Source organism: Nerophis lumbriciformis, linkage group LG01 (assembly GCF_033978685.3).
Source record: "Nerophis lumbriciformis linkage group LG01, RoL_Nlum_v2.1, whole genome shotgun sequence".
Taxonomy (NCBI): Eukaryota; Metazoa; Chordata; class Actinopteri; order Syngnathiformes; family Syngnathidae; genus Nerophis; species Nerophis lumbriciformis.
In genome coordinates this window covers 53,417,606-53,435,681 of record NC_084548.2, presented here as the reverse complement: position 1 = coordinate 53,435,681, position 18,076 = coordinate 53,417,606, and the positions used below count along the sequence as shown (strand labels likewise).

At 38.8% G+C, this 18,076-nt stretch overlaps 1 protein-coding gene across 12 annotated transcripts in view; it reads left to right on the top strand.

Moving 5' to 3' along the window:
• Positions 1–259: 259 nt before the first annotated feature.
• huwe1 (HECT, UBA and WWE domain containing E3 ubiquitin protein ligase 1) overlaps positions 260–18,076 on the top strand; it is a 67,742-nt gene continuing 49,925 nt past the window's right edge. For 7 of the 12 annotated variants that reach the window (XM_061986665.2, XM_061986644.2, XM_061986667.2 and 4 more), the window contains exons 1-8: positions 260–308; positions 4,715–4,783; positions 15,546–15,595; positions 15,701–15,770; positions 16,253–16,351; positions 16,551–16,757; positions 16,882–17,034; positions 17,123–17,185. In XM_061986665.2, the coding sequence (XP_061842649.2) occupies positions 15,726–15,770; positions 16,253–16,351; positions 16,551–16,757; positions 16,882–17,034; positions 17,123–17,185 (567 nt within the window). In that variant the 5' untranslated portion in view covers positions 260–308; positions 4,715–4,783; positions 15,546–15,595; positions 15,701–15,725. Of the gene's footprint in view, positions 309–400; positions 593–4,714; positions 4,784–14,243; positions 14,495–15,545; positions 15,596–15,700; positions 15,771–16,252; positions 16,352–16,550; positions 16,758–16,881; positions 17,035–17,122; positions 17,186–18,076 lie in introns of those variants that run through there. The other 5 variants (XM_061986670.2, XM_072913953.1, XM_061986662.2 and 2 more) reach the window with 4 other exon arrangements.

Genomic DNA, 18,076 nt, shown 5'->3' with positions numbered 1-18,076 from the left:
GTAATATTTTTTTCTACATAAATATTCATTTAGGAGTCCATTGTACAAACTACCACTACATAATTATAACAATGAATTTGTTATTAAAAATCTAGTCCCATTTATATTTACCTTATACATTGTATTTATATGCCTTGACTAGAACTTATTTAAACAGTGTTAAGCAAGGTCGCTTTTTCCTAATGTTTTGAACATGCGTAATGGGAGTGCCCCGGGTTGACGCGACACCGGTTAGTCTCGCGAGATCTTGTTTTTGCCCTCCCACTCGGTAGTTCAAGATGGAGAAGTGAACGTAACACGCATTCGAGGTAAGCAGAATTACTTATTTTACACCGTCCTCGTTGGTTATTAAGTAGCTGGCAACATACATTTACTGTATCTAAACACCAGCGTTGAAAAAAAACTCACTCGTAGTCTATTCCTGAGGCTATTCGTTGTTTTTTAAGAGCTACATTGTGAATGTAGCGTCCAAACCGCCATTTTTAATGTAGCCGCGATCCACTGATGCAGCCTTGTGCGGAGCACTCGTTGCTAACCGAGCTAGCTAGATGACCATTGCACTCCTGTCACAGCTGCAAGAATACTTTTTATGGTTAGTATTTGCTCGCTTTCCTTAAATGGACAAATGTCCGGTGCCTGATCATTGTTTATCCGAGTGTTCATCTGACTTTTCCTAATCGACGATCGTGAGCATTTAACCTTAAAACCTTAATTAGAGCCGAGGTGACTGGCGTTATCTTAACTGCGCGTCAACATAAAACATGTTCTTTGGTTCACTTTGCATTAAATATGACGATATATCTAATAATCTAGAAGTATACATTCCGATATTATAGTAGGAAAACGTATTTGACTATATTTCACTCTTGTGAAATAAATTGATAGATTCATAGTACGTCAAGTGCAATCAAAGTGTGCGCTGTCATTCTTTTTTTCATTGTTCCTATGACTAGCGAAATGTCCTTTAATATCTGGCATTTGGAAAATAGGTATACAGGTAAAAGCCAGTAAATTAGAATATTTTGAAAAACTTGATTTATTTCAGTAATTGCATTCAAAAGGTGTAACTTGTACATTATATTTATTCATTGCACACAGACTGATGCATTCAAATGTTTATTTCATTTAATTTTGATGATTTGAAGTGGCAACAAATGAAAATCCAAAATTCCGTGTGTCACAAAATTAGAATATTACTTAAGGCTAATACAAAAAAGGGATTTTTAGAAATGTTGGCCAACTGAAAAGTATGAAAATGAAAAATATGAGCATGTACAATACTCAATACTTGGTTGGAGCTCCTTTTGCCTCAATTACTGCGTTAATGCGGCGTGGCATGGAGTCGATGAGTTTCTGGCACTGCTCAGGTGTTATGAGAGCCCAGGTTGCTCTGATAGTGGCCTTCAACTCTTCTGCGTTTTTGGGTCTGGCATTCTGCATCTTCCTTTTCACAATACCCCACAGATTTTCTATGGGGCTATGGTCAGGGGAGTTGGCGGGCCAATTTAGAACAGAAATACCATGATCCGTAAACCAGGCACGGGTAGATTTTGCGCTGTGTGCAGGCGCCAAGTCCTGTTGGAACTTGAAATCTCCATCTCCATAGAGCAGGTCAGCAGCAGGAAGCATGAAGTGCTCTAAAACTTGCTGGTAGACGGCTGCGTTGACCCTGGATCTCAGGAAACAGAGTGGACCGACACCAGCAGATGACATGGCACCCCAAACCATCACTGATGGTGGAAACTTTACACTAGACTTCAGGCAACGTGGATCCTGTGCCTCTCCTGTCTTCCTCCAGACTCTGGGACCTCGATTTCCAAAAGAAATGCAAAATTTGCATGGTTGGGTGATGGTTTGGGGTGCCATGTCATCTGCTGGTGTCGGTCCACTCTGTTTCCTGAGATCCAGGGTCAACGCAGCCATCTACCAGCAAGTTTTAGAGCACTTCATGCTTCCTGCTGCTGACCTGCTCTATGGAGATGGAGATTTCAAGTTCCAACAGGACTTGGCGCCTGCACACAGCGCAAAATCTACCCGTGCCTGGTTTACGGACCATGGTATTTCTGTTCTAAATTGGCCCGCCAACTCCCCTGACCTTAGCCCCATAGAAAATCTGTGGGGTATTGTGAAAAGGAAGATGCAGAATGCCAGACCCAAAAACGCAGAAGAGTTGAAGGCCACTATCAGAGCAACCTGGGCTCTCATAACACCTGAGCAGTGCCAGAAACTCATCGACTCCATGCCACGCCGCATTAACGCAGTAATTGAGGCAAAAGGAGCTCCAACCAAGTATTGAGTATTGTACATGCTCATATTTTTCATTTTCATACTTTTCAGTTGGCCAACATTTCTAAAAATCCCTTTTTTGTATTAGCCTTAAGTAATATTCTAATTTTGTGACACACGGAATTTTGGATTTTCATTTGTTGCCACTTCAAATCATCAAAATTAAATGAAATAAACATTTGAATGCATCAGTCTGTGTGCAATGAATAAATATAATGTACAAGTTACACCTTTTGAATGCAATTACTGAAATAAATCAAGTTTTTCAAAATATTCTAATTTACTGGCTTTTACCTGTAAGTAGCACTGCCATTTGTACAAGTAATAGTAATAAACACAATGCACGTCTCTGATGCATACCAATATTATGAGTCAGTAGCAAGGAAGGAGACTGACATGCGAATTAGTACCCTATAACAATAACGAAATTGTTTACACATCTCATTGTTAAGTACATAATGTTAACAGTATTCAAACTGTCTTTGTCAAGGGGACTTATTCAGTCAGTTGCTGTTTCCATGCGCTAAGGCCCCGTTTACACTAAGTTTATTCAGGGTAAATCCCACCTAACCTTATCCGTGTCCACACACAACAATGCCACCGTTTAAGACCCCCAACCCCTCCGTCCGCTGGCACCACGCGACCTAATAAAAAAAAGTTAAAGTACCAATGATTGTCACACACACGAGGTGTAGCTAAATTATTCTCTGCATTTGACCCATCACCCTTGATCACCCCCTGGGAGGTGAGGGGAGCAGAGGGCAGCAGCGGTGGCCGCGCCCGGGAATAATTTTTGGTGATTTAACCCCCAATTCCATACGCATGCGCGGAAAATGCGTCATAGTCACCTCCAGTGTTGCTTTGTGTGCAAGTTCTTAAATTTAACTTATCTGAACAATATCCAGTGTTGTGATATTTCAATTAACTGGAATCCAGTGGGCTGTAGGACCCTATTGTAGTGAATCACACCTGAGCCATCGTAAATTAATCAAATCTTTATTAGACACGTAAACAATGTGATGAAGAACATTTTACATCAATCAAACTAGGGATCTAGATATCTGGTCAGGACACTCCTCACTCTTTTCCCTTCACCTTCATTGTCCATTTATTTTTGGTGACTTTATATACTCTGGACCTAGACGTTGAGTCCGCGACATACATGGCGGACAATAACTGATACAGTCTGCTTTGCCAGTCCAAATGCATTCGCTGTTTTCCGTAGTTTTCCTTTGGCTGCCAGGTAATACAAAGCACACGCTACCTTTTTTTTATCACATCCACGGGAGCTTGCATGCTCGTTGACTCTCCTTCGACAAATGGACAAAGTTTTTCGCTAAATAGAATCACAGCTGACCTGGACATTGGAAAGTTCTCTTGCCGTCTGATAAGTGTTGTATCCGAAATAGCTGCAATCGCTTTCTCTTAAGGTATTCACGTGTGATTTCCACGAGCGTCTGTGCAGACGGAAGGAGAAACACGGGCATGTCTGGATGACTCGCCTCCATATTTCCAGTGGTTACCTCCGAGTTACGAAACCGCTTTATTATGAAGCTGACTGTGGCGCGTTCTTTCTGACGTCACTTCCTTTCCGAACTCAGTTTGTAAACGATCGATGAGTCCATACAAAGCTAAGAGCCGGAGATTCAAGAAATACACGGCGCACTTACCCGTGTAAAAAATTGTCCGAGGAGGGGGACTTTAAACGATAGTTTAGTGTGGCTGAAACGGGGCTTAGGCTAAATAATTATTAGTTTAAGGGGTTATCTGGCTTAGTCTAGACATAGCCTAAATTAGTCTGATTTTCTTTTTTTTGTATTTTCCCACCTACATGTGAAGTCCCATTGTCCACGAACACCCTCTTATGTGACTGTTGGTCATACGCCGTATGCCTCCCATACACTGAGGTGTGCTTATTTCCCTTAAGCGTGGATTAATGTATTGCTTTTTCCGGCTCCTTACAAGTCAAAAGTGCAGTTCTTATTGTACCCAATGTCCGCTGTAATATTGGCACAGATTCAAAATATTACGTCTATAATGGCTATGCTGATGTTAAATAGCAGACAGCGTCAAGAAATGTTCTTAGAGTGCGCTACGAACATGACACTCCTACCAAGAAGGTTTCGAGATTGCTGGATTGGATGCGGGTCTCATAATGGGGATAGACTGTCTTTTAGATACACATATGCTGTTACCATGACAAGAAGGGATATCCTACTTTTTGCATTCAAGTGGACAGTGGGAAGACCCGGTCTCCAGTTGGCAAAAACATTATGGGACTTAATATATTTTATTATTATTTATATTTGCGTTACTGTCTTGCTTTGGATGAGTTGTACTGTTACGCCGAAGTAAGCAAACCAAGTAAAAGATAATTGAGTTGTTCTTTCCTGTCATGGCTCTAAAGGCAATGTTTCCATCTTTCTAGACACTGAAGCAAACTACAAAACATGCCAGTAAAAAGAGTGGAGGAGCTATTGAACCAAAGCAGTTTCTGGTATGTACTGCTCCACCTGGTACTACATCTGTAATCTGTTCTGATAATATATATAAATGTGCAGCATGAGCTTCCGATAAGTGTTTGGCCATTAAAATACATATGTCTTCTCAATAGAATTTCATTTACCGCAATTGGAAAATGACCACGCACTGGGATTAATAAACGTTAAGCCACGGTATTGTTGCTGGAAATGTTAGCCCCGGTGATTGCTGAACCCTCCTTCATGGAGTTCTATGTCAGAAGTAAATAATGGTAACTGCACCAATGTTGTAAAAATATGTGAAATTTATGATTCAGTTAGCGGCTCGCGAGGGCTGTAACGAAAGCCGGTGATAATGATAACCGCAGTAAAACTTCAGAGGTGTTCTAAATTAAAATTATCGAAAAACCTTGATTGACAACTGCAATTTGATATACTCATGCACTGCCAGATTGCTATCCTAAATGCTAACATGAAAACAAGACACATGTATGTATTTCTCCATTAGGACAAACGACAGTTGCACAAAAAGATCCGGTAACATGTTTAACCTTTTTCAAATGGAAATGAAAAGTATTATTTTTTATTTATTATACAGTATATATGCTGAGTGCTCAAAAGTACATGTTCAGTCAAAGACAAATAAATACAAGCAAGTCAAGTGAAGTAGAACATTACACTGTGCCATTTCTTCAACCATCAACTATGACAATCAACCATTATTTAGCAGAAAATTAAGCATATCTGCTCTTTTAGGAAACATACGCGATATTTGACTAATCACAATGTCTTCAGCTGTGGAAAACCCTTCTTAGGAAGGTGGTGTGCATACTGCTGGTCAGGTGCCGTGTTGTCATCTGTTGCATGTGAAATATTAATTTCACGTTTACAGTTAATTATTGCATGTTTTAACATGATAAGCAGTGTCAGTTTGTTGGTTACCTGCAGATGAACAGCAGACGACTTGCTGACTTTGCCGCCGCTGCTGGTAGTGATTCACTTCTGTCTCAAAGGGGATCGAAAACGCGTCATTCATTCAATGTTATAACATGCTGTGTCTGCTAAGGTTTCTGCTAGTATTTTCTCAATTTGATGCAATATCCACTCTGCAAGTATTGCAAGTTGCCCTATTGTCTTCCTTTCTTCTGAATAATTCTAACATCTGTACTGCGGATCAGCGCTGTGCGTGGTGACATTCTCCCTAACTGTGTGTATTTTAGTTACTTAAAAAATAAAACTTGGCCAACAGATTTCAGAGTGTGTATAAGTACTTTTTGAGCACATTCAACAATACCACAATAATAATGGTAACCATGATCATTTTGGTCATGATAACCGTGATATGATATTTTCAGATTGTTACATCCTACTGCTCACTCAGTCATAAACAGTCATCTGTCGATAAATAATCAGTTATTAGGCTTGTCTGGCAAATGTCTCACATTTAGTTGAATTTAACAAAAGTTTAAACTTATTAGTTGCAGAGAGTACCAGATGGATGGATAGATTTACTTTATTGATCAAGAGGGAAGACAGTGCAACTGGAAGGGATGACATGCAGGCAAGTGACTATTAGGGGTAGGCCTTCCTTCGGCCTATTTGCACAATTTTTTTAATTACAATATTAAATAACGGCGTGGCGAAGTTGGGAGAGTGGCTGTGCCAGCAATCTGAGGGTCCCTGGTTCAATCCCCACCTTCTACCATCCTAATCACGTCCGTTGTGTCCTTGAGCAAGACACTTCACCCTTGCTCCTGATGGGCCTGGTTAGCGCCGTGCATGGCAGCTCTCGCCATCAGTGTGTGAATGTGTGTGTGTGAATGTGGAAAATAGTGTCAAAGCGCTTTGAGTTCCTTAAAAAGGTAGAAAAGCGCTATACAAGTACGACCCATTTACCATAACACATTTTAAATGTTTTCCCCGCAAATAATTATAATTAAAATAGTATGTGGAAGTATAGAACAGTGCATTTGGGAAGTATTCACAACACATTTTTTGTGCATTTTACATTACATCCTTATTCCAAAGTTGATTAAATTTTCCCCTCAAAATTCTACACTCTACCCCATAATGACAACGGGAGATTTTTTTGGGTGATTGTCATTTGTTGTAGGTAATTAACTTGTACATATGTATTCACAGCCTTTGTCATGAAGCCTTAAATTGAGCTAATCATGTTTTCACTTATCATCTTACAGCCTAATTTGAGTGTGGTAAATTCCATTTTTTGGACCAAACATATGCCAAGCATAAAGTCAAAGAAATTGTCTGTAGACCGTTAGACAGGATTGTCTCCAGGCAAAAATCTGGCGAAGAAATAATGCTGCTTTAAAGGTGAGCACATTGTCCTCCGTCATCTGGGAATAAAAGAAGTTCGGAAGCACCAGGACTCTTTCTAGAACTGGCCGACATTCTAAACTGAGTGATCACGGGAAAAGGGCCTTAGTCAGGGATGTGATTAAAAACCTGATGGTAACTGACTGCACTCCAGCATTAAGTCAAGATATCAAATTAGTGGCTTCAGGGCAACTTGGTGAATGTCTTTGACTGGCGCAGCCAGAGCCCAGTCTTGATTGAACATTTCTAGAGCGATCTCAACATGGCTGTACACTAGGGATGTAACGGTATCAAAATCTCACAGTGCGCTATTATCACGGTATTAAGGCCACGGTACGATATTATTGTGATAAATGTCCGGAAAAAAAGGCCATAGTGTGTAAAATAAGGTTTCAGGAATGTTTAGGATAAACACACTTACCTGTACAGTAACTGAACACAAAAATAATGCTTAAATGTTCTATTCATATTTATTACTACAAACATGTATTTTTAAGTGTAAATAATTGTGCAGGAACATCTACTGTTTGAAATATTAAAAAAATAACTTGCAGTTGAAGTCTTTTAAAGGAATAATGCGAACATTCAGTATAACAATAATGTTCACTTTAGTGTCTTTCAACTTTTACCGTATCCTCTACAGCGGACATGTTTTCATTCCGGTTCGGAAAATACTGTTTTTCAGAAAAGTTAACTAACAATTTAACTTTAATTAACGTGAATACCTCACAAACTGATGTTTAGCTTAGCTGGCTTCAAATCTCTTTTTGGGTGGCGGTTTATGAGGTGGCAACTTGTCCAGAGTGTATGCTGTATTCCGCCAGTGTGCAGCTTGTCCACCAGTCTACCTGCGACATCGAGAGAGACATGTGGTAGAAAATGGATGGATGGATTGAGGATTTATCAGGTAGCTTTTCAGTTTACTTGTATTTCCTGCAGTGTACAGGTTTTTTGGGGGATTTCTCTCCGTGCGTTGTACCGTGGCTCGCTGGCTGTGTCGCCTTGGAAGCATTCGAGACGAAAGTTCTTACCTCCACCAAAGAGGTTATGTTTTCACCAGGGCTTGTTTGTGTGTTTGTTAGCAACATAACTCAAACAGTTATGGGTGGATTTTGATGAAATTTTTAAATGTCCACAAAAAACTATTCCTCTGATCTACTACGACATTTCCCTTCCTGCTTACGGCATTCCACGGCGGTCCCGCGCTGCGCTAAGGATTCTAGAAGATGTTTATTTTCAAACCTGACCAACGCTAAAGCGCCAGAAAAAAATACATTCACCAAGTTTTTGTTGATACTGTCACACGTTAAGGCATTATTTTTGAAGAGTTTGAAACCGCAATACAGCGGAATATACAATATCGTTACATCCCTACTGTACAACAGTGCTTCACATCCAACTTGATGGAGTTTAAGAAATTCTGCAAATAAGAATGGGTGCAACTTTTCAAAGAGGAATACTAAGCTTGTGGAATTAAATTTAAAAAAGACTTGAAGCTGTCATGGTTGTCAAAGGTGCATCAACTAAGTATTGATCAAAGGCTTTAAAGGCATTTATGTGTATATGTATGTATATATCTATGTACAGTATATATGTATGTACATGTACATAAATATATATATGTGTGTGTGTGTGTGTGTGTGTGTGTGTGTGTGTGTGTGTGTGTGTGTGTGTGTGTGTGTGTGTGTGTGTGTGTGTGTGTGTGTGTGTGTGTGTGTGTGTGTTCATTTATGTAAATGTATGTGTATATGTAAATGTGTGTGTGTATATTTATGTATATGTGTGTGTGTATATAAATGTGTACGTGTGTTTAAATGTGTATATATATATATATATATATATATATATATATATATATATATATATATATATACATATATATATGATTATTGCTTTGCTCACTCTCGGCATTCTCTCGATGAGCTTCAAGTGAAGTGAAATGGTTTTCACTTCACAGGTGTGCTTGAAGCTCATCGAAAGAATGCCGAGAGTGATGAGCTTCAAGCACACCCGTGAAGTGAAAACCATTTCAGGTGATTACCTCTTGAAGCTCATCGAGAGAATGCCGAGAGTGTGCAAAGCAGTAATCAGAGCAAAGTGTGGGTATTTTGAAGAAACTACAATATAAAACATGTTTTCAGTTATTTCACTTTTCTTTTTAAGTACATAACTCCACGTGTTCATTCATAGTTTTGATACCTTCAGTGACAATCTACAATGTAAATAGTCATGAAAATAAAGAAAACGCATTGAATGAGAAGGTGTGTCAAAACTTCTTTTTTTTTTTCTCAAAATTGTACAGACAATACCCCATAATGACAATGTGGAAGAAAATAGCAAATTTATTAAAAATATAGAATAAAAAATTCCATGTAGTTATGCAAGTATTCACAGCCTTTGCTCAATAGCCTTTGATGCACCTTTGGCAGCAATTAGAGCCTCAAGCCTTTTTGAATACGATGCCACAAGCGTGGCACTTGTATCTTTAGTCAGTTTCGGCCATTCCTCTTTGCTCATTGCTTTTTGCAAAAGGTTGGATTGGAAGAATTGATTTTCATCCAGGATGTCTCTGTATATTGCTGCATTCAGCTTAGTCTAGTCACGGAAGTGACCACGAACCCGATAGTCACTCTGTCATAGCTACAGCATTCTTCTGTGGAGAGAAGAGAACCTTCCAGAAGGACTTCCATCCCTGCAGCAATCCACCAATCAGACCTGTTTGGTAGAGTGGCCAGACGGAAACTCTTTCTTAGTAAAACGTTTGCCAAAATGCACCTGAAAGACTCATAGACCATAAGAAACAAAATCCCATGGTCTGATGCAACAAAGATTGAACTCTTTGGCATGAATGCCACATTTGGAGGTATCCAGGCACTGCTCATCAACAGATCAATACCATCTCTACAGTGAAACGTGGTAGTGGCATCATGATGTGGGGATGTTTTCCAGCGGCACAAACAGGGAGACTAGTCAAGATAAAGAGAAAGATGAATGCAGCAATGTACATAGACATTCCGGATTAAAACCAACACTTCCCATCCAACCTGATGGAGCTTGAGAGGTGCTGCAAATAGGAATGGGCGAAACTGCCCATAGATTGGTGTGCAAAACTTGTGGCATCATATTCAAAAAGACTTGGAACTGTAGTTTCTGCCAAAGGTGCCTCAACAAAGTATTGAGCAAAGGCTGTGAATACTTATGTACATGTGATTTATTTTTATTTTTATAATTATTATTATTTTGCAAAATTTAAAAAAAAAACTTTTCAAATTGTTGTATTGTGTGTACATTTTTGAGAGTAAACATGTATCTATCCATTTTGGACTAAGGCTTTAACACAACAAAATGTGAAAAATGATGCTATATATATATATATATATATATATATATATATATATATATATATAAATTTGATTTAGATTTTTAGTACATTTGGAATAGAAAAAAAACACTTCTCCATGTTGTCATTGGGTTTTTGTATGAATTAATTTATTCTATTTTGGAGTAAGACTGTTGCTTTTATAAATGTGGAAACAAGTGAAGCACTGTGAATAATTTCCGGAGGCACTGTATGTATAACAATATATTTGATTTCATATTGTATTGTGGCTTATGTCTCTCCCTACTTGGTTGCATTTGTCCCATATGAAATAAAGCTGCTCTAGAAGCTTCATAAGCTTTGTTTCTCCACCCCTCTCTAGTCAGTGTGGACTTGATTTTGTTTTGTTCCCAATCTGTAAGTCTTTTGGGTCAATGTTGAAATGTTTAACAACATTTGCTTTACTATATCTTTAAATTCCATCCTAAACCAGATATATTTATGAATACATTAATGAATAATTGTCCAAATTAAAGTGGAAAAACTGCTATTTGACAAACTTAAATTAAATGGCAAATAAACAAGACAAAAATGATTTCTAACGATTTTATTATTTGGCATGATTCCCCCCTTCTGTCCAGCCCTGTCACACTGAGCATTTGTGCTTCGACCCCTTTGTTTGTGCCATCAGTTAGATTGCTGGGTTGCACCTGCTGTCACATCTGGTTTCTCTTCCTTCGGACTCAAGCACATGGTGGGCAAACGCAGTGTATTTCTTGAAAAAAGTCAATTGAAAGAGGAGTGGAATGCCATACAAATGCACTGTTCTTGCTTGTAGAAATAGTTTCAATACAGATTTTAGTAAGTTATTACAGAGTTCATAAAGGCCCAAGCTACTTAGGCGAAACACAGTCTGCAAAGGTCACAGTTTTCTTTAGGTAACTTCCACATGGAAAGGAGTTGTGTGTTGTTGTTGTTGTTGTTGTTAAAGCGTGCACGGTGCAATGTTTCGTAGCAAGAAAACATGGCTACATAGTATTAATAAAATTTGATTAATAAATACCTTGTAGGCCGCATATTCAATAGCAACTTGTCCACGAGAGTGCTTTGGAGTTGTAGGAGTGTGTATTTGTTGAGTTTTGATTAATTTGCTGGCTCAATTATAACTTTAATTTTAGTGTTGAAGTAAAAACATAACATTATGTCTGTGCTTCTCTTCTTCGTGTCGTGTTAGCCAGTTGGTGTTAGTCATTTTAGAATGCCATATCCTCCTTAACAAGTTAGTATTTGTGTCACTTACACCAGATGCAAAGGGTAGTTGTTGTTGAAGTTTATTTTGAACATGCATACAGTTACTATGTGATACATTGCATATTTCCATTTTCTCATTAAATGTTCGAAAAGGAGTAGGAAGAAGCAGATCTTATTTAATCCTACCCCTTTTTCACTACATAGCAATTACTAACATATTTGTTCACTCCTTGTTCTTAATTTATAACACAATTAAAATTAATGAATAATACATACAATTCTCATGAATAGTTAAGTTATGATTCACATAATTAGATGACTAAGATTATCTCATTTTCAATAAGGTTCAAATGTTAGTTAATACATGACAAGCAAGACAGATCTAACTTTAACTTAAATTTAGCATATAGTGATGTACATGTACTATCATGTTCAGTGTGTCTTTCTTTTGCTACCACTGTCCGCAAACCCGTTTTGCATGTCTTTTATCCACCATACAGCATGCAGAGCTGGATGAGAGGCTGTGATACTTTACGTTATTGCAGTTTAATGCAACCGGAAGGATTTCTATCTTCCACTTTCCGTCATACCTCAGGAACGCTATGAAAGAAAATATTAGTGGTTTTGGAAAGGGTCACTTATTAATAATACCGAAGTATACCCTAAAACCGGTAACCGGTCCATGCCTAATCTGGATGTTGCTGAATCTAACTAAAATTGAGACGCACCATTAAAGCAACTGCAGATGCTGAATTATAGATGATGGCAAAATATTTGGCTTGAAACAGCAACTCCAAAAACTTATATATTATATATATGCATTGACAATGCACAAAACTGTATTTACTTATGGATGCACGAACAAGTCCAACGTTGTCTTTCATAGCTGAATGCTTAATTGGTAGACTTATCCAGATGCGAAGTAACGATGTGCTGTCAACCAGATAGATTGAAAAGGCCATTTTTGGTAATGTGGACCATTTTTAACTTGAGAAAACTCCCAAACTCCTTCACATTCAGCTCTTATATATATATTGTATATTCAGTCAAGGTTTCTGTGGTTTATCCGTTTTACAGTGCTCAATACCGGGGTAGAGCGGAATATATGTTAGGTCAGAAAAAACAGAGGTTATATCATCCCTACAAGCCTGTTTCGCAGGTTTCCCTGCTCGTCTGCGAAACAGGCTTGTAGGGATGATATATCCTCTGTGTTTTTTTCTGACCTTAATTTATTTATATATATATATATATATATATATATATATATATACACATTTGGCTTGTATATTTACAGCAAAACATTTTAAAATATGCCCACATCTGTACTGCTAAAGCTAAATAAACCGTAGCTATACTGAATGTTGCCTTCCATGTATTAACCTGAAGTAAGGGGTTGGGGGCTTCTAGGTCACATGGTTGCCACCAAGCAATACTGCTGTATTATTGCAATGTATTTCCCCAACTTCAAAGCTGTTCTTACTATGTCTTCTGTAGAAGGAGGTAGTTGTCTTCAACTACGTGGAGAGAAGCCATCACAATAACAAAATGACGCATATTCTTTACACAAATGTAGACGATGGTAAGCGAATGTGCCGTGGGTTTTGACGTTTGTGTTACTTTGGGTCCTTTATGTCTATCATGAAATGTGTCGGTTACCATTAAGACGTAGCTAGGCGCGATGTTCCATGTCTTTATGCAGTCTAGCCGTGCCCTGGCACACTTCCAATCGTACCTGAGTAGGGGATGTGCACCAAACTTTAGAGAGGATTAGAGCACTCAAATTAGCCCAGTCCTTCTCAATTTATTCACAATATACTCCATAAGTAATCACAATAAAAATAAATAAATAATACTCGGTGAAGTAAGTTACATTTCATATGGTGAGATGAGTAAGATTATTTTGAAAATGAACGGATGGATGGATGAAATAAATTCAGAATGTTTATCATGGTTCTTCTTCTTTGTACTTTGTAAACACTTTAAGTTTGAAGAGTTTCTTGAAGTGGATCATATTAGTACAATGTTTGATTGCTTTGCTTAATCCATTCCATAATTTAATTCCATATACAGATATACTGAAGGTCTGTATATGCTGTGCAAATGTACCACAATTTAAGAGCTGTTCTGACCCATTCTTACCATGAATTTATCAACTTGACAAGTTGAAAAACGTATTCGGGTGTTACCATTTAGTGGTCAAATGTACGGAATATGTACTGTACTGTGCAATCTACTAATAAAAGTTTCAATCAATCAAAAAAAAAGGGACAAACGGTAGAAAATGGATGGATGGATGTTGTGTATTTGTCTTCCTACTCACAACCCACCACTGGGCACACACATTGTGCAGTTGGTTACAACGTGACAGTTGTTATATTACAGCAAATAATCGGTAATAATATGCATATAAAAACTAACAATACGCAAATAAATATTGTGGTTGCGTTTTACGACATTGCATTTTGTCTGGAAAGGAGTTGCAGGAATCCGGGGCTTGTTAGTAGCACTGGCGACTTTTTGCACACTACCCAGAGTCCCGGCTCAAACGCTGGTGCCTATGTGCTCTGTACACGCGCTGGCAACGTCACTCGTGTAAAAAACCATACAACGTACGAACGATCACTGTTCTTTGCTGAGCCACAAACCGCTGGTTGGTCGTTTATTTTGCCTCCCGAACGCAGAGCGTGAAGCCCAACTCGCAGTGTCATGCCCGTCCCGTCCGACAATGATTCAGCGAGTTAGTATGCGTGTTCGCCTGCTAACCAATTGACCGCAGCTAGCTTGCCAGCTAGCATGTGCTACGACTGTCTGATGAGTGAGGGTAAGAAGCCGAGTCTCGGTAAACACAAGTTACATCGCTGCAATTATTTCACCTCCACGCATGTAATCGTCGCGGCTACCCCGAGTGATTTTGCTGTGTAGTCGTTGCTGTGAGGCGAGACGGGACACGAAGGAACTGCGGGTTTCTTTCGCGGCCTGTGCAGCCCGGACCTAAATTAGCGGAGTCCAGCCAGGACAGTGTGGTAAATCTCCGAGTTGTGGATTGACAGTGCTGACTCCGATGGTTAATACGCTAGTGTTGTTGGAAAGCATTATTCCTACATGTTTGCTTCTTAGTACACACTTGTCTTTCATGCGTTTTAAGCCGACTTGTACTACGACTGGTGGTATTTTTAAAGCTTTGAACTGTGTCTTGACATACTTAAAAGCGGCACATGCTAACACCAACTTTGCATCAAATCTGTCCTTTTGCTTCATTGCTGTAGTGCCGTTTCCTCGAACGTGTACCAAGTCTTATTTCAAGAATGGCTGTAAGGCTATTAGCGACAGTGTGACAGGCGTATACGTTCGCCAACTGTTACCAGTTAGCAAATAACATTACGCTGGTATTAGCAGTGATGTTAGCATGCTAACTAGCTAGCCAGCCTGCTAGCACTAACTTTATAAGTTGTCATTGTTTTGTGGTTGTTGTGGTAAGCAAAGGGGCAGGGATGTCGTTTTTGGTGTAGTTTTTATCATTGGTAACGACAATACATAATACACCCTTGTAGGAATAGTCGAGATCAATCGTTTATTATACTCTGTGTCGTGTGTTTCTGGCTACTCACTGGCTAATGTTCACCCTTAGTCTGCTTTGTGATGAACAGTCATTGCTAGATGACTTCCTAGAGCAATTTTTGGGGGTTTTATATTATTAACTACCATTTAGATTTTACTTGAAGTACAGCTCACCACTGCCCTTCATTGGACATACTAGTTGAGTGGTTTGTAAATATTTAAGATACCGGTAACTGTTGATCTGATCATTCATTAGAACTCTGTAGAATTTCTTCCCTACTCCATTTGATCCTTGTTTTGGTTTCTCTTTGCAGATGAAGTGACTGAAGCATGTCGCTAAGTAGATGTTGCCAAATCATTTTCTGTATGTATAGATCTCAAATTTCCTCCACTGCTATTGATCAATTTCATTTTTAACATTAAATTAAAATCTCTGAAGTAGTTTACCAATACCTGCACTTTTCCACAGGAGCTTCGAATAGATTTCAGGAACCATGAAGGTGGACCGAAGCAAATTAAAGAAAACCCCTACTGAAGCTGTGAGTATTTAAAAAAAATTGCTGAATGATAGTTTTTAGTCACATTTAAAATTTCTGCACTGAGTTACATTTTGGTATAACAACCGTAGATTTATGCAACTACGTGATATATTTTACGGCCCAAATAGCTCTCAATAAAATGTAGGTGCAATGCAAACATACAGTATATATATATATATATATATATATATATATATATATATATATATATATATATATTAAAGAGAAATTAATCGATTTGATAGCTCCACAGAGGTTTTTTTTATCATCTTAACACGCATGAGTCCTCTGAGCCGTGGGGATTTGTGACTTACGGCACATTATCTCAGCCAATTCAAATTTCTATACAGTGTTTAACATTTTTAGATAACAACCTGTAACCTCATGTTGACCCTAAGCATTTCTTAACATTTAGAAAAGAAGCAAAAGTGAAATGTATGTGCTTTTGGGATGTTTTTCACATGCATCTTCTTCACCAACAGCCTGCTGACTGTAGGATACTAATAGAGAAGTTGAAGGCATGCAGTGATGAGCAACTGCTTGTTGAACTACAGCACATAAAGACCTGGAATATTGGCAAGGTACACCTCAAAAACCTCATCTTTGGAAACTGAGAGGCAGTAACAACATAACCATGACTTTGACCGGGTGCATTTTGCACATACCTGCACTTGATAGCAATGGGATCAATCTGTTTCATTTGATCAAATTACTGAAGTGAAAGATTGTTAGAGGATGTCAGAAAATGATTGCAACCTCATTTTGGTTTGTCCTTAATAGTGTGAGTTGTACCACTGGGTGGATCTACTAGACCGCTTTGATGGCATCCTGTGTGATGCAGGCCAGACAGTGGAGACCATGTCATGGCTGTTGGTGTGTGACCGGCCAGACAACGGACAACTCAAAGCCCTGCTTTTGGCAGTGCTCAACTTCACAGCTTTGCTCATTGAGTACAGCTTCTCTAGGCACCTTTACAGCTCCATAGAGGTAGGATTAGTTTGACACACTTGAACAAATGGCATGGTTATCCTGAAACATGCAATTGTCATAATATTTAAAGCAGCTCACGAATAAGGAAAAACAATGTTCTTTTCTGTTCTCTCCTGTGCAGCACTTAACAACCTTGTTGGCATCATGTGACATGCAAGTGGTCCTCTCTGTGCTGAACCTGCTTTATGTGTTCAGTAAGCGTTCCAACTACATCACAAGATTAGGATCTGACAAAAGAACACCTCTGCTTGCCCGTCTGCAACATCTGGCTGAGGTTGAGTAAATGTTTTGTGACAAGATACTTCCACCAGCCCCTCGAAAGAAAAAAGTGCAATGTTTAGTGTCTCTGTTTACCTCATTAGAGCTGGGGTGGAAAAGAAAATGGCTTTGGCCTAGCTGAGTGCTGTAGAGATCTCCTTATGACGGTAAGAATCTGTAAACTACGGTGTATTGCTTAATGCATGCAGAAAATGTAAGAAGTTGGGTCCCTTTTTTATGTTCTTTTTGTTAAAAAAGCACAAACATCAGTCAGTAGTTGTTGGAAACAAAATCCTAAAATGTTCGATAACAAATAAAAAGGCGTACTAGCTTCACTATGGTTTGTTTTGTATTAGTAATTCCTTCTTTTGTCAACATTTCAACGTTCTCACAACATCCAGTAACCTTTTACATTAAAATAAATTCAGTGGCCCCAATTGTAATCATTTATAATAGGGATGTAACGGTATTATAAATTAGGTATTTTGGTTGCAATGTGACGGTATCAAAGGAAAACTTGGTAGTGTAATTTTTATCTGGCGTTTAAGCGTTGGCCGAGTCTGTAAATAAACTACATCAACTACAATTCTATGCACAGCGCGGGAAAGGCAAGGTGGCTGCATGGAACCCCGTAAGCAGGAAGTGAAGTGTGTGCGTTTTTGTCGTAGAGAAAAGCAATTGTATTTTTGGACATTTGATCTGTCAATAACTGGTTGAGTTATGTTGCTAACAGACAAACAAGCCCAGGCCAAAACACAACCTCTTTGGCAGAGGTAAAAAAAAGTCTTGAGTTTTGCAAAGCGAAGCGCGTTTTCAAGGAGACAGTCTTGTCACACTGAACAGCAGAAAATCATCCAAAAAAAATGTTTGCCGCTGTAAATACGAGTAAACTAAAAAGTTATTATATACATCCTCAATCCATCCATCTATTTTTCGACCGCTTGTCTTTCGTGATGCTGCGGAGGGGCAGAAGCCTATTCCAGCTGCACTCTGGCAGAAGGCAGGGCTGGACAAGTTGCAACCTTAAACTGTCACACAAAGATATTTGAAGCCAGCAA